Genomic DNA, 25,900 nt, shown 5'->3' with positions numbered 1-25,900 from the left:
TTTTCAACTTTATGGTGTATATCATTATAAAACATATTTTTATGGTGTATGTCATTATAAAAACATATTTATATGGTGTGTATCAATATAAAAAACATATTCCTCATTACCATAATTCAGCCTACAGCGTCTTAGAGAATTAAAACAGTAAAACTAAATTTCTCACCTCATCTTTCTTACGGCGACACCAGACGATACACAGTATCAGTAAAATAATGATGAGTAGAGCGCCTGACGTGGCTCCTATAATGGAGTAAATCTCCTCGGCTTCTATCGCCTCATCGTCCGTACTCTCGCCAGAGTCATCGTTTGTGTTGGTACCTTTGGAGAGCATTATAATTGTAGAGACGATGCCAGTTGCAAAATAAGTCATCATTCATCAACTACAAATCTATACCAGTCTGAGAAATGGTCCAGTTCAACTAAGTTATCTTCAAAGTTAAACGCTATAAATCAACAAGACGACATGTTATGTCCATAATAATCCGTCCATTTGACTTGGATGTGTCAGTTGTGTTGATGCTGAACTAACAGAGCCTAGAGTGTCTGATGTCAGTCATAGTAGCCATACCATATATACATTAATCTCAAGTACATGTATTCATTGGCGGTAATGGTCTGTCCGATGATAATCCAAATCCTTAAATATAGACAAATGTGTGATATTGCTTACATCAAACTAGATCTGCTTTCACTGGAAACAGTCTGTGGATGTTTATAACACTCGATCATTGTAACGGGCACTTCAGCTAGGTGAGATATTTTCTCGTGTACATGTACGTAATTCAAAGGTTAATATTCTGGTAAAATCGAGGTTGTAGTTTTTATAGTATACTTGTGCCAATTTAGTTTTAACGGTTTAGTGATGCATGTTACGAATTCATCTTATGTTCCAATATATTTTACAGTTTTTATTACAGATTAAATGCTAATATTCTGTAATCATACTAAATACGTTTGGTTTTGTGATATTTGTATGCTATTTGAAATAATCTACGGGTATGTCTGATCAAGATATTATTTAATTATATTTTTGATTAAAGTAGATAAACACCAGCTAAATGTAGTTATTCTTTTTTAGACTGAGAATTCAAGCGCACAGCTATTAAATGTAACGACTTGAATATTTCATTTGCTACACTTTTTAAAATCCTATGCTTTAAGGACAAAGACAATATTGTGGAAATTATATACCTATTTACCTAGTAAAGAAAGCAAACTTTGATATCTAATGAGTGCATATCTATAATATATTTGTTTTGTTAGTAACTGACTTGATTATATTGATATGTGTAAAAACCATTGTCAAAGTTAATACCCCTGTGTCTCTGAGAACTGGTACAATTTCACATCCACATTTGTCATTCTAACAAGCGTATCTACCATTTCATCTTTACTTTAATCGATTTACATAACTCATATGCCATTTCATTCTGACATTCTTACATTCGCCAACCTAATAAAGTCATCTACCGTTTCATTTGCACATTTGTTATCCTACAAAACCCATCTACCAATTCATCTTTCGGTAAGCTACAGATTTGTCAACATACAAGCTCATCTTCAATTTAATCCTCATATGTTTTAGCTACAAACCTCATCTAACTTTTCTTCTTTTCTTTCAGTAACCTAAAAAAACTCATCTACCATTCCATCCTCAGATTTGTCAACATACAAAGCTCATTTACAATTCCATCCTCAGATTTTTAAAGCTACAAACCTCATCTACCATTTCATCTTCACCTTCGTCAACCTATATAATTCATCTTTACAGATATTTTATATTAACCGATATGTTAACCGACCAAATACTTTCTTTCTGTAACACGTGTGTCAGAGCCTTTCCACCAAAAAGTTTGACATCTCTAAAAAAATGCAATTAGTATCTTTTATTCCTGATAAGACTGCTGGTTTGTATGCATAACAAATTAACACCCGGATTTTTTTAACAACTTATTACCGCCTAAAATGCGTGCTCTAAATCCCTATGTCTTACGTAACAATTTGGATGATAAAATATCTCAGTTAGATCGTTCTACATCCTGCTCCAGGCCTTCAACTATACCTTGTTATAATGCATTGAACAATACTGTTCATTTACTTCCTTTTTAAAATCATATATACAGCCTATCCCGATTCTGCTTATTTCGGAATAGGTTAACACAAATTAAATATCATCCATTCTAGGCCCAGGCATCATTGCAGTTCCTTTAATTGCTATCGTTTTCGTGTTAAATCTTGTTAATAATCTTGCTTGCTCTTGTGGGCTCCTATGTGTGGATGTCTTTCACTATATTCAAATGAATGGGTTATTCTCTTTCAATATTTTAATATTTTAAATGTTGAACTTAACTTAGAAACAATTTTGTTTGGATTCACGTCTTGCCGAAGACCTTAATTCTATTCAATTTTTTTAAAATTAAGTCACTTATTTTGTTGATTACAAAATGTAAAGATTATGATTATGACAATATACATGGTAATGTGTAATGCTATACCATTTGTAAATAGCTATCGGCCAAAGAAGTAATATCAATAGTTATTTTCAATATAACACTGAACATATGTCTGTAGGATACGAATTACTTAAAATAGTAAAAATAGGGCAAAGAAGTAATTCTAACTGTGTGGACAAAGATTGTGGAATTTTCGAGGCGATCTGCTATGTGTAAAATAGCTATACATATTTTGAGAGAAGGCGTCGATAAGATGTAATAACTTGTGCCTAATCCTTTTTTTGTCTGTATTTGCAGCAATAGATATGTTCAAATCGCAGAATGCAATAGTCAACAATCAAAGGGAAGTCAACACGTAATGGCAGAAAGAAGTGTTGAAAAAACAATCCTTACTTTAAAAAGGAAACTATATGCAAATAAAAATAAAGAGTAGAAACTTGAACGTTATCGTCATATGATACGAAATTTTAATTTTCTTGTCACTATCCCGGAGCTATACTGCGGATGACCTAACTGTATACCATAGTATGATACTCACAAGTTTTGCCGTTATCGTCAAGGACCCAGCCATCATGGCAGGAACACTCGAACGTGCCATTATAGTTAGTACACATCTGCTCACAGGCCACCTTCTCGGTCAACTGGCACTCGTTCACATCTGTGGACACATGAACGTCAAGATCAACTAGAAATACGTCACACTCCAACTTATTTGGTAAATAAAATACTGTATACGGTATCTCGAGATAAACAATTTCACTACGCGGTATTTCGAGATAAACAAATACAGAACACGGTATCTCGAGATAAAAATACAGCACACGGTATCGCGAGATAAACATCTGCTGGTCAGGTTAAACGGCACTATGTTGCAATAAACAGCTAATGTGTAAAAAAGCATATCACGTCGGCTTAAGTATTAGTATATGGGTCGACATAAACATGATTGCATCGACATACATAACAATTTGAATGTCATTTAGTACTTTTTGTACATATTTTTAAATAATAATATGTGAGTTCCATGTTTATCATTTTTATGTAAAATTAAACACATGCTACTAGTGAACATGCAATTAACTACGGTATGATTTAAAAAACGTAGCCGGTATCAAAATGAAAAGATGCATAGTCAATCCAATAGAAACGATATTTATATTTCACATTCAATGTTTCTTGCATGGGATATCTTTATAGAAAAGGTACACAGTGTATACCAGTTAACCATGGTTAATGTATGGTAACGTGGATTTTTACCCTGACAAGTGCTCCCGTCGGCCTGTAGTTTGTAGCCATTGTCACAAGTACACATGTACGTTCCTAGTCCGTTCATACAACCGTGGTCACAGTTGTGGTTAAAACTACATTCGTCCACATCTGCAAGTAAAAGTGAAATTTTAACCAGAACTGGAAAAACTTTTTTTAAATTTAACATATAGTAGTTTCAAGTTTTTATTTTAACTAACTTGTCCTAATCGTTTAAAATATTTTATGACATTTTTAACGATTGAATTGATTTTGATCTTTAACATTGTATAGCCACCCACCAGTTATAATCTAGAATTTTGTAGGCATCCCTGTAGGTCATATACTAAAAACATGTAGGTGTATGTCATACGGATTTTGTAGGGGTTACATATGGCCCTGAATAACAGGACCAGTGATGACCTTTATGTCCAGTATAGTGACCCTAGATAACAATGTATGAACTTGATACTAACCTTGTATAACCTGCACTGCCATTCCATATTTGACAATGTTATAAGCCTTACATGTGTAAGTACCAAAGTCATTATCCGTTATGTCGTTAATTGTCAGTGTAGCGTTCTGCTGTACAGAGTTCAATATGGCAAGGTCCTGTTTTACCCTGAAAATAATAAACATTTACTGAATTACTCTGCAATAATATAATAATTAACATTCAAATATATATTGCATAAAATATTTAAAGTTTCTGCATACAATTTAAAATAGATATACATATAACCCGACCGTCGATGTATTGCACATTGTGTATACAATGCACTGTACTAGTGGTATCTCATTCTCAACACATTCACTTCAATTTCAATTTTCACTAAATTTGGATTCAATTAAACTACTTAAAACAAATGATGAAGCCTAAACGGCGATAAGAAATACTATATAAAAGTCAATGAGTGTTGATTTACCTTTGATCAGTTGTTTAACTTGTATCAAGGCTAAAGTCTATATAAACCATTAGAACCTTTCCGTTGTCATCACGTTACGGTGACTCCATTTTGAATCGAAGCGGGAGACAACCGTATCACGAGTTTAGACATTATTCTTCCGCATCTTCGGCGGACCATTTTTGCAATCACTTCTAAATCTATTAGAAATGTTTTATGTTTCATCTGGATTACATTGATAATAAAGTTGTTTTTAATTAAATATATGACAAATTGTAATATTTGCGCTATTTATTCATAATGAGCTGTATTCTAATGACGCACTATTTTCTTACGACTCTCGTTGTACACATAGACTAACACAAGCCCTGAAACTCGCAATTAAAAAAAATCTATAGACTAATACGATTGAATTGAAATATAAGGATTGAATCTTGGTTTGGTCGATTTCATGGGGTAATGAATTGAATTGCTCTTGAAACAAATACAACATGAACTGCTTCGCAGTTCATTAATTTTGTTGTTTTTAAGTCATTTTTTAAAGGATTGAATCTTGGTTTGGTCGATTTCATGGGCTAATGAATTGAGTTGCTCTTGAAACAAATTAAACATGAATTGCTTCCTTAAAAAATGACGTAAATATGTGTTATATACCTGGATGAGGCTGATATCAATGTGTCTTCGAAATACCACAGAACAAGTGTAGGCTTAGGGTAAGCACAAATCAGACAACTCAAAATGATCTGTTCGTCGAGAAGTCCGAAGTTCGACACTTGTGTGGCTACAACCATCGGCGGCCCTACAACAGATAAATCATTCAACATTGATCTATTGCAAAAAAATACATAAATGGTATTTACGATATACTGTAGTATATTAAACGGAAAAGGGACTAAATTTCTAACATGGTTTCTATTGGTTCTTCACTCTTGTTCAAATTGCACTTTCGATCAATTCCGGGTAAACATAATGCAGTTGTCTCTAATTACTTGACCCCGTTGATACAGTTAAGGGCGTCAGTCGCTGACATTACAAAGGATACTTTATCCGGACTGGTATAATAACCAATATACGCTACATATAAGTCGAGGTGTAATATGTGGAAAATGGTTTGAGACGAAATCAACGGTAGGCATTTGATAAAACTATTCCTGCATATCTAAATAATGATCTTCATGTCATGTAAAGAAATTGCCTTGGTTGCCTACATGTACTTTAACTGAATATGGTGATCACTTTACATATAGTGAAGACCTACTTTCATTTTACGTACCTTTTATAGTTACATCCACGGTGGCTTTGTCGGTACCTGTATGGTGTGGAATCACACACGTGTAATTGCCAGTGTTATTAAACATTACAGGATAGTACATGAGGGTGTAATAAAATCCTGTGGTGTTCTGCATGACGTAGGTAGTGATTGTGACGTCATCATAATTTCTTTCTTCTGAATCCCTCAAGTGAAGCACTGGTCCTGTGACGACACTTTGAATCTTCCATAGCATCTACAATAACGGGCAATATAACAATGATATATACCGGTAAGGATATGTTAATGTTTCATGAAAAAAAGGATGTATCATTAGGCCTTCCCTCTTTATCAATAATTATATATGTCCCTGAACTCATATCTAGTATTCAAATTTTGGTTTTAGTAAAAAATCACATACACAACAACACACGCTTATATTAACATGACATGAAATGGAAACTCAATAATACTCTATTTGAACTTCAATGATAGGGAAATCCTGATGTTCTATACTTATATTACCATTGTTTGATATGGAAATCCTGATGTTCTATATTTATATTACCATTGTTTGATATGGAAATCCTGATGTTCTATATTTATATTACCTTTGGTTGATAGGGATATCCGGTTGCGAGACACGTGACCTTGAGTGTGCCCATCACCTCAAATTCTGCGTTAAATGGGTTTGGATCTATGACATTCAATGTTTTCATGGACACCATTTCATTCTCAACCGCATCGCTGTGGTTTGCTGTATATGCTGTCAGATAGAATGGATATCTTAAAAGAATCGATTTGAACTTAAATCCGATACATTTGTATGAATATTGTCTGATTTACAGTTCTTATAATGCTGTGATTACTTAAATAATCGAACGAGTTACTCTAGCCTTGAAGGTCAATTCCTATACAGAATATATCTAATATATATATATAGAATTTCGTGTGTAGTAAAATATAGTTTATGTGATTTGAAATATCGACTGTTTTAATCTGTGAACACCGATTATGACATATTTCAACAACTTACTGGACAGTTCTACGTCCCGGACGGAAGAACCCTTGGCGTTAGTAGCTTTACATGTATAGACATCCTGGTCATCGACTGAGACGTTGTTGATTACAAGCTTAGAGAAAATCACATCCCTCCCTTGGGTATAGATGAAAAACCTGCAAATAAGTTATAGTTGACCATATGCATTTAACAAACGATTGTTACATAGTTTGAGAAGCTTATTGATAATCTGGATTTTTTAAATATGCCATCGAAATGTTAAAGGAAAAAAAATCCATTCACCCATGTTGGTACTATTGTGTTGAAGATATAAAAAATAAGAGACATCACAGTTATAAACTATTGATAATAGACACACCAGAAGACATTCACAGACTATGATGGTACAGTAAGTTCCCCTTTGGAGAAAAGAAGGGATATCATTATGGCCAGTTTGTTAGCCACATAAAGCTTACCTTTCGTCTGTGCCGTTAGTGATGACACTGCCGTTTCTCTGCCATCTAACAGCTGTGATCATTGGGACACCAGATGCCTGACAGGGCAAGACGACTTTCCCAGCGATAGGGGCCGAGATGTTTTCGGCAAATACTTGTACACTCGGGACATCTGTTACAAACATATTAAGATATTCACTTGAATCTTACTAGACTTAAACTTTAAAACTCGAATAAGTATTCATTGCTGTGTGCTTTTATCTGCCAACATTTGAAAGTTGGTTATTCAATACTATAAACCAATGGAAAACTTATATAATTATATGCTGGAAATCAATTCATTTTCACGACGACTTAATTTCGCTTCACATACCATAAGGATATTTTCACGACTTATTATAGCCCAAAATATTGGTTAACAATAGCTATTAAAAAATAAAAAAAATGTAGAAAAAAACAAACACTTACCCTCCACCATGACCTCGATAGAAGCCCATATCTGCCGACCGCTATAGAAAGTAGAGCACGTGTAGTGCCCCTTGTCGTGTGTTGTAATTGCGGTGACATTTAGCTTGAACTTGTCCTCTCCATCAGACTGCGATATTTGGTACTTAGCTGGGTCGGCCGGCGTTTGGTCCACGGCACTCGTGATTGTGATCGTGTCGATGCGTCGCCGTAACGACCAATAGACCTAGTCGGAGATAAGAGTAAACGATATTTGCTGATGAAATGCATACGCTGAAAAGTTATTCATCAAATGGGTATTATTGGAAAATTTTCCGCAAGGGGCAAAAACCGTTTTCTATTTAGTCACAAGTGTGACGTTTAAATAGTATTAAGATACATTTGCATATTTTAACACAATATTTTTGGAAATTGGATAATTAAAAAGGCGACAATGATTGTAAATAATAAGTAATGCTTACATATTTTCCGAAATCTTAATCTTATGATCTATGACCCTGACTTTAATTTCATAAAAAGGCAGGTATTGCTACTTTTCAGAAGCATCTATTAATATTCCATATTATATGGAGCGGAATAAATGTTTGGTTTTTATCTTTCGGAAATGACCCGTCATAAAGTAACTCTTTAGCTATTCTATTCTAGTTATCATTTCTAATGAAGGCGATTTTGATTCCTCATTTCTGTGTTATTTTGGACTTTTAAAAATAATTGAAAATTTACTAAACACTTCTAAAATGAATTAGATTAATTACACTGTATTTAATCGGATGACTTTCGAAAAGGCTGTCAATGGAATAACAATGGCGGCTATTGGAGGGTTTGGTGTGACTATTATATCCAATCATTTCATAAAAACGTCTAAAAGTTGTTGTATCAGCATCAATAAAGAATACCAAAGTTACAGTTGACCCCTGTGATGGTTGTTTTGGAGCTAATGTACTTACCTTATAATCACTATCAAGGTTGACCCCATTATATACTTCCCTTGTAATCATTATCGATGTTGACCCCCAAATATACTTACATTATAATCACTGTCGAAGTTGACCCCTGTACATGTGATGGTGATGCTGGAGCCAATGTTTGTCCTGTACAACCTCTCGGTCGGATCTGTAATTCTGAGACTTGGTTCATCCTCCCTATAGGACGTGCCACTAGCTCGATGACGTGCCCATACCACAACAATGGCCAGACCAAGGACGATCACTGTAACGACATATATAACACTTTAAGTTGTGATGAACATATAACGGTGTCTGTGGGGAATTTAAATCATATAAATTATGTTTACATGCTCTAAACCTTTATGTGCAATTTGTTGGTTTATTAGCCTTAATAACATCTCAATAACAGTCAAAGTCATGCAAAAACAGCCTATTTGTATTCAAAGTGTTGCATGTGTGAATGTCTATGTATTGGGCGGCTGTGACATATTTGTGAGGTGTCCCCTTGTACATATAATAGTGGGACTCTTTCACTTTACGCCTATTTTATTGCGGCATGCCACCTAAGACGGAGAACAGCACACCCCAACCGCTCATGTTATATTGACAATAACACTAGATCATACCACAGAGAAAAAATCGATTAAAGCCATAATATACATCACTTTTAGAAACAATCAAATGAGAATCCAACCGTAATATTAATCAGATATATTCCCGTTTTTAAGATTGACTGATATGGGCATTTTTAACATAGTATCAATTGCATACAGTGATTCAGGATCAGCAGAAACAGGAATTCGTTTTCTGTACATTTGTTGGTTAAAACTCAAATCGTTTTATGTGTTACCTCATGGTGTATTATCGCACACGACGGTGAGACACTTATTAATCTACCAAGATAATTTGATTATGTAGTGACTGTTTTCATTGAATAGGCGTTACCATCCATCTTGTCTCTGAATTTGTCTTATTTATACGTGATTTACAACAGTAGTTTTCAACAAGAAGTTCGTATAGATAGCGATAAAGTCATAAGTACATGTTAGGCCTTAAAACGAGGATAATATAACATTATTATATTTTTTCGAAAGAATAAGAGGAACATAAATCCAGGTTTGATTGAAGAGCTCATTAGTGATCTAAACTCAACGCAAATTCACTTCATTTGCAGGAGATTGGCTTTCTTTATCAGTCAATGCAAGCAATACAATCCTTAAATGATGCACAATTGCTGGATATCAAACAAGAAGGTTAAATGCTGTTTCAAAGTAACTGAACGGAGTTATACATTTTGATTGACAGTTGTCAATGTCAATATCCAAACTTGATACGATTGAACCCTAAATCTACATTTGTACTATACAATTACCATGTAAACATTGCCCATTAAGCGTCTTTCACAGGTTCAACTTTTCTGTTTGGATTTAGTATTTTAAAATTCTGCATATGGAAATAAAAAGCATCTTAAACACGTTTTTTGAGTTTGATACAGCAGTTCTTTACGTAATTATTATATTCTATTGTAAACTCTTCATAGCTGTTGCATTATCTGTCGATAAACAAGCTTATAACACCAATTTTTACTCAATACTGCATCATAAGATTGCATATCTTACTCGATAGACGTCAACGTTTTGCAGGACGAGACAGGTATACTCTAGGCTACCGATACACACCGGCATATGTGTAATTCTACCGTTTAACTGTCGACCAGACGACGTGATATAGGTGTGCATTCGGTGGAACGGTACAGAGGGTCAATACGTACTATTGGTATCTACTGTATACAAACGGGTCGTTACTATTTACACTACAGGTCATCCAGTCCGGTTGCATATATATATGTGTGTATAGTAAATTAAAGCTCTCAGATAGATAAAATCGTGTGGAAGTTTTTTCAATGTGCAGACCACGATCATAGAATTGACATGAATTTACCCAAACTTCACGTTGTGCTTCAAGACCACGTTAATTTCTATGGCGTGCATTGGTTGTTGTAGCCAAATATAGATATCACATGTTACGTATAAATTGCAGTAAATATTTCCTTTGTGGCAAAAATAATGTTTTTCCGAAGACATATTTCCGTTTTATTAACAGTGAGGTTTATTTTGATATGGTAAAACTAATTTCCTTGAAATTCTTCGTTTCTGAGTTGTATTTATCGCTTACTGAAAAAATGACAAAGAATATTATCTAATTAAGTGATAATATCTTTAATACCTTTAAAACAAATTAGTTAGCATGTGTATGCGAGTCCGATTTGACTAAGATAAACAAATCTAAATCGGAATTACGATGTTTAATATTTAGTTAGACATAATGATAGGGATAATCTTAAATAGATGCTTAGTAATGTTAATTAATCAGTGAAGTCATTCACTCGAAAAAAACAAGGATTGATCAGCAATTATTCTGTTTCTACTTTAATGTGTTTCAATCTGATCACTTGCATATATTTATGTTTTCTGAAATATGAATTACCAATGTGTACAGAATGTCAATGTTTCGATGTAATATTTAATCTGTAGTGCTCAACATAAATCTACATAGAAGTCAGATACGAAGTTAGGGGCGATGTAGGAGTTCTGTTCAATGTCAAACTTAAAGATGCTCCACCGCTGACAAATGGTGTTTTTTACTATCTAAAATAGGAGCAGACTATTTAATATTTTTCTTCAGTTACAAAAGTTACTTACTTTACACCATTATCACCATTGAAAAGTTTGAGCTTCTAATTTTACTTTAAGTTAAAAGTATGAAAAATCATTAATTGCATCCCGAAAAAAATCCGTGGCACTATATCCTATATGGGATGAAGAACTGATTGCGCATGCACCAAAGGCAAAATAAATTATTTTATATTATTTTATGTGTTAATTAGACATATGTATACACGATTAAAAAATAATTATTGTTCAAATGATGAATATCATTTAAGCTCTGTCGGCGGTGGAGCATCTTTAAGCAAATTACATTATAAAATTAAAGAATCCTTTGTCCGATGTCAGATCTAAAATAACCCTCTATATAGGTTAGACAAGAACGAACGAGATTTGCTCAAGATTAAATTGAAACAACTTCAATGACCGAATATTGCTCAATTTCGGACCCAGAGTAAAAAACCGATGTCTATATATCGTATATTTAAAAAGACATTGAAAGTTATCTTTAATAAGGTAATGGAAATCGTTATTTTATTTCTTTTTTTCTGTTCTATCTTCTTTATCGTCTTCTACTGAAATAATGTAGGCCCTAACCACAATGTACCTGTAAAAGACTGAAAATCTTTATGATTGCCTTAAAATTCCTCCAACATGTATGAACACAAAACCAAAACAATCGGGTATGTTTTGTTTAGGCTGTATCCAATATCTAGTTCATGTGTGTTTTGATGTTTTGGACTTAAGCAATCTTTTAAAACACGACAAGGTGTTATTAGATTACATCACGTGACCTGTATGTACAGCAGCTCGGTCATACACTATTGAGTCACCACCCGCATATAGACGTGTCTGCATGACGTTACTCCAGCAATGCTTGGTAATAAAGGTGTTTGTATAAAAAGGAGAATTTAAAGTAATTGTGTCCTGACAAATATATTCAAAACCTTAAAAAGCAAAGAAATAATGCATGTATCAATAATAAGAAAAGATTTATTTGTCGATTGCGTCTAAACAGAAATGATTAATACGCTATATGCATAATTCATTTGATAATCCTATAATACGCTATATGCATAATTCATTTGATAATCCTATCTGAGAATCAAGTCCCTAGATATCGTGGAATCTGACAAGTACTGAATTTTAGAGATATTCCATATACATCCTTGTTTCAATTCCTTATATTATCTAATGGTCAAATAATTTACCAATTTAAACTCATTAGTTTCCATTACATATCGTCCCTTCTTTATCAATAATGCATAAAATTCATATATAATCAGTCATTTTTGTAGGAATTTGGCATTCATTACAGTCGATGACCATGTTGTGTGACGTCATGACATCATGGCGTTTACTATGTAGTTGTCTTCCAAATGAAAACGACCGTATGTAACCAGTTTTCACTATATGTTTTGAAAAGGGTTAATGTGCGTTTGTTTTAATTTCAAGTTCATCTTATAAAATTTAATGTAGTTATCATGTTTAGAAATTAGATACATGTTTAAATCATAACTTGGTGTACTATGGGGATCAAGTGGTTGGTTGATCTCAAAGTTTTATTTTACCATTATATCATTATAACTTGTAACGTTTTGATGCTTTAATGTTTTTTAGCACACAATAGGGGCCAAATCTATGTAAGCAACTCTAAACAAACCGTTTCAAAAAAAAATGTTTAATGATTGCATATAAGAACAGTTACGATTTTCCGATTACAATAATTGATTTTTTTTCTCTAATTAGTGTTAACGTACTAACGAGAGGTGCTCGTATCAAGGCCAAACCGCCTAATTAGGTAGACAACATTCCATGTCAAACATGACCTGCGTGATAAGATATAGGCAGTAATTGGTATCTGTTCAATTAGATTAATTAGTAGGGATAACATTTTTACTAAATCCTCTTATACTGTAATCATTGAGATTTGTTACAAGTATAAATTTGCATGTCAACCAGGATCATTTTAATGGAGAATAATGGAAGAATCGAATAGTTGTCGCTGTAACGACATGCGCGCTTACATCCGGGCCATCGAAAGTGATTTGCATAAGTTGTATAACTTGTTTTTTAATCGATGTAAAACAAATAAAGTTTATATAAAGCTTCTATATATTTTTATTTTTTGGTAGACAGGTCTTGTGTCCTGTGTTTTGCCCATATTAATGACTGTTGCACTCATCCGAAATGAGATACTTTGCAAAAACATCTTCTATACCATTGCACTAATTGTAATCATATATTTGATAAGATTGATGATTACTTGAAACATTTACATGTTAATAAGAAACTGCACATTTATATCAAAGTAATTCTTGTGTGAGATCAAAACAAAAACTGAATCTATTACCTTATAACGGAAAAAGTCTTTGAGAGTTACTTTGATATTCGAGATTAATTATTTATGACTTCAGTTAGATACGTGTAGCACAATAAAAGGACCAGACTTTCACTATTGCAAAGAGACACAAAACACCTATACCACAGTCTTCCAAAACATACGGAGATTTACACATCGCGACATATTGAGCACATGGGAGATCGCCCTTCCAATAACACTTGTTGTTAATAAGACTTAACCCCTTATAAATCAAACCTAAGGATTATATCATTTAAAAGCTTTTGTTTTGACTAAAACATCATTTTGCATAGATTTAAAGATGTCAGTAACAATACTGGCCGTTTTCTATGTAAATGTACCAGCAATTTTATCATTTGAATATATCTTTTTATATTTAGCCTTATTTTTCATATCCATTTATCAGTACCGATTTACAGAAAATGGTACACTCTCCAATACAAATATCTAATACACTGTCATATCACAATGGGTTGATAAGATGATTGACACGGGCTAAAATATTCTCCTGTGGAATAATAACAGAAAAGAAAAATCAATTTCTCTCCTGAATCCTAAATTGCCAAAATATATCATTGTATCATAAGACCTTGAAATGTAAATCAATGAAAGACAATGTCTATAGGGAACAGATTCTGAAATATTTGATAAACAGAACGTCAGTTGCTATTTGTCGATATTGTCTCCAGAGAACTTTTCAGCAACATCTTTTCAAAGTGATTCCTGTATAAATACACTTTAGATATAAAGAATATTTTTATTCACAATAATTGGAAAGTGACATGTGCTCTTGACATTTTGCACCAGTGGGGCAATTTAAAAAAGTTATTGATATCGCAGGAACACAAACCTCCAAAGCACAATGCTGGCAGGAAGGTCGCCCTTCAAATACATTTACTAACTTTCTGTAATATCTAAACCAAACGAAACATGTGTGTTCAGCTAAAGAATCAGGTTTATCTATGACATCAGTATCAATAAATTAAAATGTATGTATATTGTTCTGATCTGGGTTGTTTGTTCAGACTTGTTTTCTTTATGTGAAATAGAATAATAAATCTAACATGACGCTACCCAATTTGGAACGCTACCCAAAATGGAACACTTTTACAATATGTGATACAGAATTATACGTTTAAATTAAATAACAAGAATTCCACGGAAGTGGATGTGTCGCCTGCACAGCATCACAAAAAATAGTTATTTACAGTTGAAAATATTGATTATAATTTAGGTGAAGAAATCAAGTTCCATAACTCTTGCAAATATTGATGGATTTTGAAAAGTATCGAACCCATCTAAGATCTCATTGATATAAAGCAATATACCAAATTGGTTGGAATCGGACAATAAATACTAATGTTTTCAAGCGGAAGCCATGTTTCGACTATTTTAAGGTCCCGTAACTCTTGAAAATATTGACAAAATTTGACCATTATTGAACTCATCCAAGGTCTCTTTGATATAAACAATATATGAAATTTGGTTGAAATTGGACGATAAATATTTAAGTTATCGAGCGGAAACCATGGATTTTTCTGTTTTGACGATTTTAAAGTCCCGTAACTCTTGCAAATATTGACGGATTTTGACCATTATCGAACTCATCTGAGATCTCATTGATATAAAGCTATACACCAAATTTGGTTGAAATCGGACAATAAATACTTCAGTTATCGCACGGAAACCGTTTCCCGGACGCCGACGACCGACGACGCCGACGCCGACATAGTGATACCTAAGTGTCGCCCTTGCGTTGCAGGCGAACAAAAATTAAGGTGCTGTACATTAACTGTGGCAGTTTGTAGATGTTAGTTTGTTTCCTATTGCTTATTATGAAAATAATTAAATCGTAAAAAAAAATCCGGGAAACGACGTTGTGCGACAACCCTAAAAACACTATATATTTCAAAACAAGGAAAACAATTGCTGAATGGGATGACAAAAAAGTGCATGATATAAACTAAAAAAGAACTTTCCTTTAATAAATTCAAACATTTTTTTATAATGTCTAGACATTTTTTCATGAAAACATATTTAGGAGGTCATATTTTGAGGTCCATTTTGGGAACTCGAACCTGCTGAAACACAGGGCTGAACCGAGCATACTTTAAAGCTCTCTATCTCAAAACATATGCACTGCCGACATGCATGTGAACAAATCATGAATTTGAAACTGAAGGCATCTATTTGTAGTTAAGAGAAAAATCGTTAGAAATTTTTCACAAAATATCTTCAAAAGGTGTTCCAATTAGGTTAGAATTAATGCACAACGCTACATTGATTCTGTGTTACCTTGAGTATCGTTTTTATAAGATATACTGACAAGGACAAAGACAGTGCATTTTATATGCTTAGCATACGACACATACCTATTAACATTATAAATTGAAGAAATCTGGAAAAAATCTAAATCTGGATCTAGAAACGAAAACCAGATGTTTCATCCCTCTCTAACCACAATAAAAATCACCTTCCGTTTATACCAGCGGACCGTGGAAAGACAAAACCATCAATTTGAGAAAAGAAAAAAAAGTTATAGTTGAAATTTTAGAAACCTTTCAAGGTGGATTTATGCGAATTTTATCTTGAGTTTGCTAGGAACCTACATATATACCTAATAATAACTATTCGAAAATCGACCATTTCATTAATTTCTAAAACAAAAATAATGTTCCATATACATTTAGTCTTACTGAAATATCGCCATGGGGATGGACGACAATACTTCTAAGGATAATTGGTTAACAACAAACATTGTGTTTCATGCCTCTGGTAAATTCAGCAATGTTAGTATACGATATATGGAGATGAGGCACGTTAAATGACACTCATTATCATTTCATTAGAGTTCAAAAGTTCATTTATGTTGATCAAGGACGACTATACATGATCGCATATTCCGGCTATATTTGAAATGATATTACATGAGTTTCAATTTTCTAAATTATATGCAAATCCCGTATATATTTTTTTTCATTCTAAATCTAAATAAAAAGCCTACAGTGTTAATGAAAGAATACATCACAAATATTTTTTTAACAAATACATAGTAGTGCAATATATATGATTGATTTGAATCCATCGTAAAGTAACACTTTGTATGAGGTACAATATCGTTTTATTAGAACATATTGAGTGAGGATTTAGTAAAACACTGAATGGTATCGTTTATATTTCAATATGCTGTAATTCATCACTAGCGTATTAACATTTTTCAGTAAAAAATCAAACTATTTTCAATTTATTATATTAAACGAGACACCTTTATGATGCAAACAAACGATATACTTTGTTTCACCAGCATATTTCAATATCCATGGATACTTCAAGGTTCGTGGCGATTCTATAAAATGAATTTTGAGTTTTTATTTTGTTTATGCTCAGGAAGCTTCCTATGCAGTTTCCACTTATGCCATCACCCTGTGACATATTGGCCTTATTTATTCCCTATTACCGAGTTCTGGTCTATCCTTGTATCCTTGTATGTTATGTTTTATGTATGCTCCATGACCTTATATGACTGATCGCTGTCCTTTGCAGGTGACCTTTCCAGTTGACTGGTACCGGCCATCGCTGACCAGACTGACACAGTAATTGTCCTAGCCTGCGGTGATGTCGATGTGCAACACCTGGTATATTACACTGTACAACAATGGTATAGATGTTGTATATAAAGGATATAGACGAGGATGTGGTGAGATGGTGAGAGGCGTGGTAAAAAGGATCGTCTTCCTTCTGTTTACGCGTTTTACACGAACAAAATTCACGATCAATAATGGTACTACCCATTTGAAAACCAAGTAATAATTATATAATACACAAGTATATACGAGGTAAAGCGGAAAGGTCCTATTTCTCCTGATATCTTTTGTTAATAAGTTTTCATTTCGTTACACCAAGGACGTGGATGAAATCCTTGGTTTCACCTTCGCATAACACCATTGCATTTTCTACTTATATAATGGTTATATATGCTATAATCTATGTTGAATTATCAACTTATTATATCTATATAAATTTTATCGACAAAAAATAATAATACAGCAATTTTCCGCGACAGTTCATCGCTTTACTCTGACACAATAAATACAGAAATGCCTCGAAATTTGACATTATATTTGACCATACTGTCAATATGACTTGATATGATGCTATCGATTCGAACTGATAAACATCGAGGCTGTATTAATTTGTTCGGGTCTAGTAATTCATTAGAACATGTTCTCGTTGTTACCTATTTAACTCTATCAATCGAAAGTATGTCATGAATATAATGCATAATGCATAACTTTAGCTTATATTGACGGTGTATGAAATGATATAGAGTCCACTGTTCAAACGTACTACGTGATATTGTCATGATAAAGAATTTCGTCCAACAACATCAATATAAACTTCTTACAATTCCTACAACACTGACAAGAATACTTACACATATAAGATTATTAATGGCTGAACAATGGTCGGTAATTCTGCCCGTGGCATTTCGAGCCGAGTATCAAGGTTAAGGATGAGTAACTCCCTAAAGGTTATTTACCACTGCATGCTGCCGAATTTATCAAATTATTTCAAGAACTATACACAAGAGATATTTATGTTTTATATTGAACCTAAATTTTCTCTCTACATACAACAATTACACACATATAAGAACAATGCAAATGTACTTGATACATATATATATATACCGATTTACTTTCCACTTTACGGTTTGTGTATCATCGATATATTTAACACACCTTTGAGGTATGACCACCTGAGTGCACAGTTAATTGTATTGACGCATTTCCGTGTGGTTGTTTGTGAATCATTTGTTATAAATCTAAGTTTCAGTTTGTATTGTATCGTGTGTGATGACAAGTATATACGATTGTCTCCTCAGTGTATATACTATACATACCATCCATTAAAGTATCCTGTGTACATATGTATGTGGTTTATATATCATGCGAACGTTGATTGCGTAACGTAGCAGCAAAATATAGAGTTAATTTTGAGGTTTATTGTAGTTTAACGTATTTGGATTATATGCAGTTTAAGATTTGTATATCCTATATACATAAATAAACTTGCGTAAAAATTTAATAATTTCTTGAGTTACCAGATGACGTTTATGTACCACGAACTAAACAAATCAACTCACCACGATAATTCATATTGTGACAAGACTCGGTATAACGATCCACCAGGACATCATACAGTAATGATCCACTGTAGCCCCATGTGTTGATATGGGTAGCAAGGTTCGAACACTAATCCAACTGAATTCGTTCTTACAGCCGACGATTAAAAACTATAAATACTCAAACCTAATCTCGACAGTTCGCATAGTATAACGTAACTACAACCTTCCGGATATAAATCCACTGAAATAAATCTTAATCGTCACTGTTCATATTGTCACCACAGAACACATTCCATATACGACTCAACTCAATACTCATGAGAATCAGGTATACTAAAATCACTGCTGATCCTTCCTATGTACATAGAGTAATTAGTTTGGACATAACCAGGATTGCTGGTATATTGTATCAATTGTTTTCGTGCTCTGGCCTCAGGTTGAGAAACACCACGTGTTGTTATTAGCAGTCAATGTCCATAAAGTCGAGTTTTATGTTTTTAAGGTTCAATTATTTCCTAGTTGCCGTTCCAATATGGCGGTCCGAGATTCCTATGTTTACACCCGCCCGAGAGACAGGAATCATTACTCAGGCGTGAAGGGTATTGCGACACCCGTTTAAAGTTTGTCTATATTGTAGATGAATATGTCCCATGGAGTTCCGAAAGACTGTGTGTTTACTATACTGTACTATAAAGTAGAAATTATTAGGACGTGTGTGTACATATAGCTTGTTACACACCAGGCCCTGCCGACCGTGACGAGTCACACCGAAATAAAAATGTCATACTGTGTATACTTCATCATAACCTTCCAGTGCCATGTACAATGTGCTAGTAGTTTGATAGTGACATATTCCCGATTAACATAAACATATGATCACGATATTTATTCTTCTTGAATCCTGTGCTTCTGCACATCTGTCCATTATTGCGACAGCCATTTTAAAGATTTTCCTGCAGATGACATTTGAACATTAAAGGTCAGAATCGTGCGACAGGTTCGGTACTAATGAGTAATCCAGATGCTTTTATTACGGAACTTGTATTTATCTCCCAATGGGCCTTTAAAATATTGCTCTTGCGTTTTAGGGTTGACGTTAAATCTGTTGTTACTTACAACTACTATACACTACAGTTGTCTACCAACACCATTGAGACGCCATTCAGAGTAAAGTATATATTTCGAGGCTACGACATATTAGTGGAAACTGTTGGCCATTCGATAGTGTTATATCACTGAAGAATATCGCCAGAAACAATGGGCAGTATTCAACCCGGACACATTATACTGACAAACCAGTCGTCCTACTTTATATATGCTGAACGCAGTGGAGGAACTATCACTTTTATAGATAATGGTGTGTTTGCAAATGGACAGAACAAAACCCAGAACTTTCCTCACAGGGGCGAGCCCTCAACAGAAGACTAAAACGTGGTGTCGATGGGGCTCTATGAAGTCCGTTAGGAAGAAGAGAAAAGATATTATCATAACTTTAGTAGCTTTAAGAAAACAATGTATAACTATAAATTGAATTACAAACTAATCATAACATTTACAGTATCTCGGTCGTCTCGTCTGATATTCAAAATCTTTGATCCGGCATTTAGTTAATCGTGCCTGAATCATCTTGGTACAGAAAACAATACATCTATACATAGACTTCATAGTGTCCCAGTGACACACAACACCGTGTAACATCAACAAGAAAAATATGCATAAAAAATCTTTATAATAACACCTGGAGCGTGTGACATCATGCATTCACGATTTGTATTTCAAGAAATCACTTTAACTGACAAACATTCAGATTTAAACTGTGATGATGGTTTAATAATTGGCGGCAATATTTGGCACAATTGTTATGATACATGGATGACTATAATTTGGCATATCACAAACGGTTACATTACGGTAACATTGAAAAAATGTCAATTATTCCCGATAGTTTTAAACATTAGGGAGGGGGTATTAGTTAGCAATTGGCGAAGTTCTAGTTAAGTTGACATCAACGATAGCTAGGGTGGTAGGAGCAAAACAACATTTTACTGCAGATTATTAATAGATATACCTGTAATCGCTAGGTAAAGCACTGAACAGTATAATAAAGGTATATTATACCAAGCCTTTATTACGACCGTTCTACTTACTGACTGCTAAGACCGAAGTCTCAGGTAAACCGCCTACAATTCTATAGAATGCCCTAGTTAACCGTTACACAAAAGTTTACAGTGGCCTTGCATTATGTCGATTCTTCAAACAAAAACAGTATTTATGTTTTCAGTTTAGCTTATACGGGTAGGATATGGTAATAGAAGGAGTATAGAACAGATGATATACAGGGAAACTCGTCACATTCGATATACATAGAGCTGGTAGATTAAGGCCTGTGTACAATATACCGTACAAACTTATCGCTTTAAAAAGGACCTGGTATTATATATCTGCATGTAGGTAGTTATCGAAGCAGAATAAACCTACTCTTTTCATTACACCTATCTCTATATTTCATTAACATGTACATGGGTTTATTAACCTGTATTTATACTGTATAAGTCTAATAAACTTGATAGTTATTAGTAAGTATTGGATTAAATTACATTTTTTTCATTTTATTGCAAATTATAGATGATCTCATGCGGTGTTATTAGCAATGGTCTCACCTAATAAATACGACTATTGTGATGTATAAAAATAAAGGTTAACATGCGGAATAACGATATTCATCTGATGGTATAAGGAGAATATTTGTTATATTATTATTATAATTAATTCAGTCGGGAGTGTAAAAATGTTTCCTACACCTTATGAAATTGATTTGAGTTTTTAGCACTAGTCTATTAATAGAGAGGGTCATTTAGAGACGACCTATGTTCAATGTATTGCGTGTGTGAATATCTGTAATGAAGAGTCGTAATATATTGGGGTTTTTTCTTAACTATTTTATTAAATAAATTCAATCTACAGTAAAAGAACATCTTTAATTAAAAGGATGCCGCATTCCTGACTGAAAAAAATGCTAAAAACATTCCCAACATTTTTTACATATTACATAACATACTTCTTCTGCTTTACATTCCTCTAACAGCCATGGGGGACTAACGTCTATACACAAATGTATGGTTTGGGGAGACTGAGGTACATTTGTTAACCATGTTGTGCCTCACTGTTTTGATTTACCATAAGACGGTACATTCGAAATCAAGAGATTGACGCCCACCTTAGATGCATTTTCGACTGTTTTTCATTTTTTCCTCAATAAAACATAGTATTTGCACGTTAGCTTTCAACGCAATACTAACCCAGCTATAAAACAACAAGAATGGTGTAATATTGCATTTTTCCATCAGCCGTAATGGAATCTGCATATTTAGCGACCAATGATGATCTATCATTGTAATTGGATAACGACTCCGTCAATTTTACCGGTGGATTGCGTTTACAGGTACCCAGATCTCACACTTGTCTGTTCTTTAGATGCTCTCTACCAGCTCTCAGTTTTATTCTGATGGAATGTTTTGTTCACGAGTGTCGACACAAAACGATATATTTGACATTTGTCTTTTAATAAATGTTTTATATTAGTTTTATTATGACGTTTGTTCAGTGAGAAACATAAACTAAATCTTACAAACAATGATGCTAAACTCATCTATCGTGCCCTGTATTGAAGTTTCAGGTAAAGTTATAATTAAGATATTCCATAACTATCAATTATCTTACTCGGGATTTTATTTGAAGACAAGATGTCTGTGTTCCAATATATGAGTCATCATTGTTGATGCTGTGAGAGACTTCTTATCTCTTTATCTCTTATTTTTGCAAGGAGTTTCTATAGAGAATTTAGTGATTTGTGAAAAACTTGCAATGACCAAAATGGTCATGCGGTCACTGTATTTTGAACGATATGTGGTATGGCACGACCTTTCGCGATAAGACAAAGGCGGGAAGGTATTTCATAGTTAATACATTAAAATGAAATTGATAGTAAGCTACCGATTCCGAGCAAAGTACAATTCAAACACACGGATATGTTCAGAATAATGAATTGGCCATTATCATATTTTTAACATATTTCATAGAGTTGATGATTCTATCATATTCTTTTAGAGATATTAAGTATAGACATACATGTGTCTGAAAGATTCTGACGTGAGCGAGGTGTTGACACATTATAGTCTTGTGGTAGTCAAGATCACACCTATTTTATGACGTCTTTACAATAATAGTCGTTAATGTGAGAACACGGAAATGAAACAATCGGGCGGTCAATGGTCCAATGAGGAACCATCGATTATTGGTTATCATCACTATAGATAAAACAAACGTAAGAAATCACGTAGAATGATCGTGAACAATGCCAGAACTGTGTGTGAATTATCAAAATTTTCTCAGATTAAATCAGATAGGTACGAGGGATGTTGCGAAATCAATGCTACTTGCGCAATATCTATCAAAGAGAAATCACCAAAGTAACAATAATTTTGGAACACCCCTCGTATGTATTACGTGGTTGAAGTACGTAAAGTCTTTGCTAAATAATCAAGACACTGTGATAACGAGCAACACACGCAGACTGAGGTAATTATAAGGTTAACCCAGTCGATAAAGCTATGCGGAAAAAATGGAACATTGGTGTTAATTCATGATAATTTTGAAATCATCTTACCTTGACTTACAGCTATCCTTAACTGCCGCTTCAAGTCCATGTTCCATCTGTATGTTTTCGGCTATTGGTTATTCCGTATGTCGTTTCGTCCTGTCCATGTCAAAGGCGTAAAAAATGATATCCACAAGTGATTCAAAGGTTGACAAGATCAGCTGTATTTTATACAGAATGCACTAAACCTGTCACAATTTGTAATTTGTTGTATTGTTACAGTCATCCTTCCTCCGACAAAAGTTGTATTAATCAAAATCTAACAATTTTTGTCATTTTCAATATAGACTACTGATGTAAGATATTACCGGTATAATCATCCAATTCAATTATTGCTTCAATGAACACATACCTAACTGGATTGCTATTCGGGAGTATACTTTCCGTTTATCAGTCAGACTCAGGGATTTGCATGTTGTTGATATCTACAAAATGCACATGCTATAATAAGCTGTAAATAAAACCACCGTGTCTTTGTTATGTAATTATCCAGTTAGGTAATTACGGGTTTCCACCAAATAGAATATTCATGCCGTTATTGTCGGCTACCTGATCTTCCTAGAGTCTGTACGGAACACAGTTGATTCTATCATAACCAGTCATCTAGATCGACGTTACTATTTATACATGTAATCCTCTCAGGTGAACTGGACCTTATGTGTTTATGTTCTGCCCTAAGGCTGTTACTACTATGGGATCGACTTTACAAGGGTTAAAGTCATACATTGCATACACCAGTAGTTTTCAAGACACGGAAAGTCAAAACATGGAGATTTTTTAGACCATTTCGCACAGAGGTTTGCAAAATGACACTACTCGATATCATGATATGCTTTTGAGACACCGCCTCACTTTTGACATGGAGATGAGCGCTCGCCCCTGTGAGGAAGGCTCTTTGTTCTGTCCCTCAACCGAGACACACCCTATTCTATGACACTGGTAGTTTCCTTTCCTGTTGAGCGCTCGGCATATAGGGAATGGAACAACTGGTTTGTCCGTTGTCAGTAAAATATGGCCGGGTTGGGTTTGCTTATTCTGTGTCTCTGTTGGAATGTTCCAGACAACACTATAACATGGCTAAGAGTTTCCACCATAACAAGGTAACACAACACCAACTAACCTCGAGCTTCCAAAGCATTCAGAGATTCACACACCACAACACATTGCAAACATGGGACGCCGTCCTTCAATACCCTAGCTGTTTAAGGTCCAATCATCATCTTGTGACTGGACTTGCTATATGTTGGTCCGTCAACTTTATTTTATAAATAACATTCGACGCCATGTTTTAAAGCTATCCCCCATTATTTAGCCAAGCAATTGTATATTCGAATGCATCGCATATATAAATTTTAAATGCATACATCGAAGTCGCTAGGGGTGGTGTAAACATTAAAAGCTGTCGTAATATATCAGATTGCTATTCCTTATTTGTACCCAGATGATGCAATTATGGGAGAGACCAGAAACTTCCTTCACTCAGTGATCATGCGTATTGATAAATTCATTTCTCCCTAAAGCAGTGGGAGAAGTATGAAAGCTTTACATTATAATGGACCCTATTCCTAAAGGAGTAGAGGTAAGACTAATGGTTGACAATGGATTATTTTCGGATGCGATTAACTCAAGTATTTCGTGAGCGAAGACCTCAGTGGTTTTACCGAGTGGTTTATGACAAGTAGTATATTACAGTTAACGCTGATAAATGGACGGACGACAGGCATTGTACCATTTTATATAAAATGTCAATTACATTAGATTTTTAAAAAGGGAATTCTGGTGTTGGTTTAATAACTATGTATTGGAGGCTGCTGTATATCCATATTGTGTCTTGGTATAATAGCGAGAGTCTTACCTTTATAAGTTGTTATCTTACTGAATCAGATGTCGTCACAGACTGAGAAATTTTATGCATGCTATAAATAGGCCTCTGTCATAAAGTAACCGATTTGAGACCAACGACAGACCGCGGTCAGTCTTAGATCAATGTATGGTTTTCTGGCTATTCTTGCGCTTTTGCACCATTCAATGATGCATGTCCTGAATGGGTCACTCAATAGAACGTACAGCCAAAACTAATACCGGCAATTAGCCAACAGATAAAGCATGTGCAAAGTCGTACGATAATGTACTACAATAACACTGCTTATTTTGTATTGTGTAGTGCTACTGGATACATCATAATATTTACATGCTCAATAGACATGTAAGCAAGGCCCAGGCCCTCACATCGATAAATACGAGACAGTCGATTACATTGGGGACTGTGACTTCTGTGATAAACTTTGAACACGCCATTAACACATATCGGTAACAATGACGTCGCCTCTGTTAAGAACAAGAAATTAACGGCTATCTGTTAACA

At 34.2% G+C, this 25,900-nt stretch overlaps 1 protein-coding gene across 2 annotated transcripts in view; it reads right to left on the bottom strand.

Annotated features, from left to right (window-relative positions):
• LOC138317785 (fibroblast growth factor receptor homolog 1-like) overlaps positions 1 to 24,190 on the bottom strand; it is a 32,800-nt gene extending 8,610 nt beyond the window's left edge. Inside the window, exons 1-12 of one of the 2 annotated variants that reach the window (XM_069259674.1) lie at positions 23,545 to 24,190; positions 8,803 to 8,984; positions 7,779 to 8,001; positions 7,332 to 7,482; positions 6,892 to 7,031; positions 6,467 to 6,621; positions 5,880 to 6,111; positions 5,261 to 5,405; positions 4,178 to 4,323; positions 3,714 to 3,833; positions 2,995 to 3,114; positions 167 to 321 (exon numbers count right to left, since the gene is read on the bottom strand). In XM_069259674.1, coding sequence (XP_069115775.1) covers positions 167 to 321; positions 2,995 to 3,114; positions 3,714 to 3,833; positions 4,178 to 4,323; positions 5,261 to 5,405; positions 5,880 to 6,111; positions 6,467 to 6,621; positions 6,892 to 7,031; positions 7,332 to 7,482; positions 7,779 to 8,001; positions 8,803 to 8,984; positions 23,545 to 23,584 — 1,809 coding nt within the window. In that variant the 5' untranslated portion in view covers positions 23,585 to 24,190. Of the gene's footprint in view, positions 1 to 166; positions 322 to 2,994; positions 3,115 to 3,713; positions 3,834 to 4,177; positions 4,324 to 5,260; positions 5,406 to 5,879; positions 6,112 to 6,466; positions 6,622 to 6,891; positions 7,032 to 7,331; positions 7,483 to 7,778; positions 8,002 to 8,802; positions 8,985 to 18,896; positions 19,493 to 23,544 lie in introns of those variants that run through there. The other variant, XM_069259675.1, reaches the window with a different exon arrangement.
• Between the last annotated feature and the right edge of the window lie 1,710 nt (positions 24,191 to 25,900).

This window comes from Argopecten irradians, chromosome 3, assembly GCF_041381155.1.
Source record: "Argopecten irradians isolate NY chromosome 3, Ai_NY, whole genome shotgun sequence".
In the NCBI taxonomy this organism is placed as follows: domain Eukaryota; kingdom Metazoa; phylum Mollusca; class Bivalvia; order Pectinida; family Pectinidae; genus Argopecten; species Argopecten irradians.
Note: the sequence above shows the minus strand (reverse complement) of the source record. Positions and strands in the feature narration are given on the sequence as shown.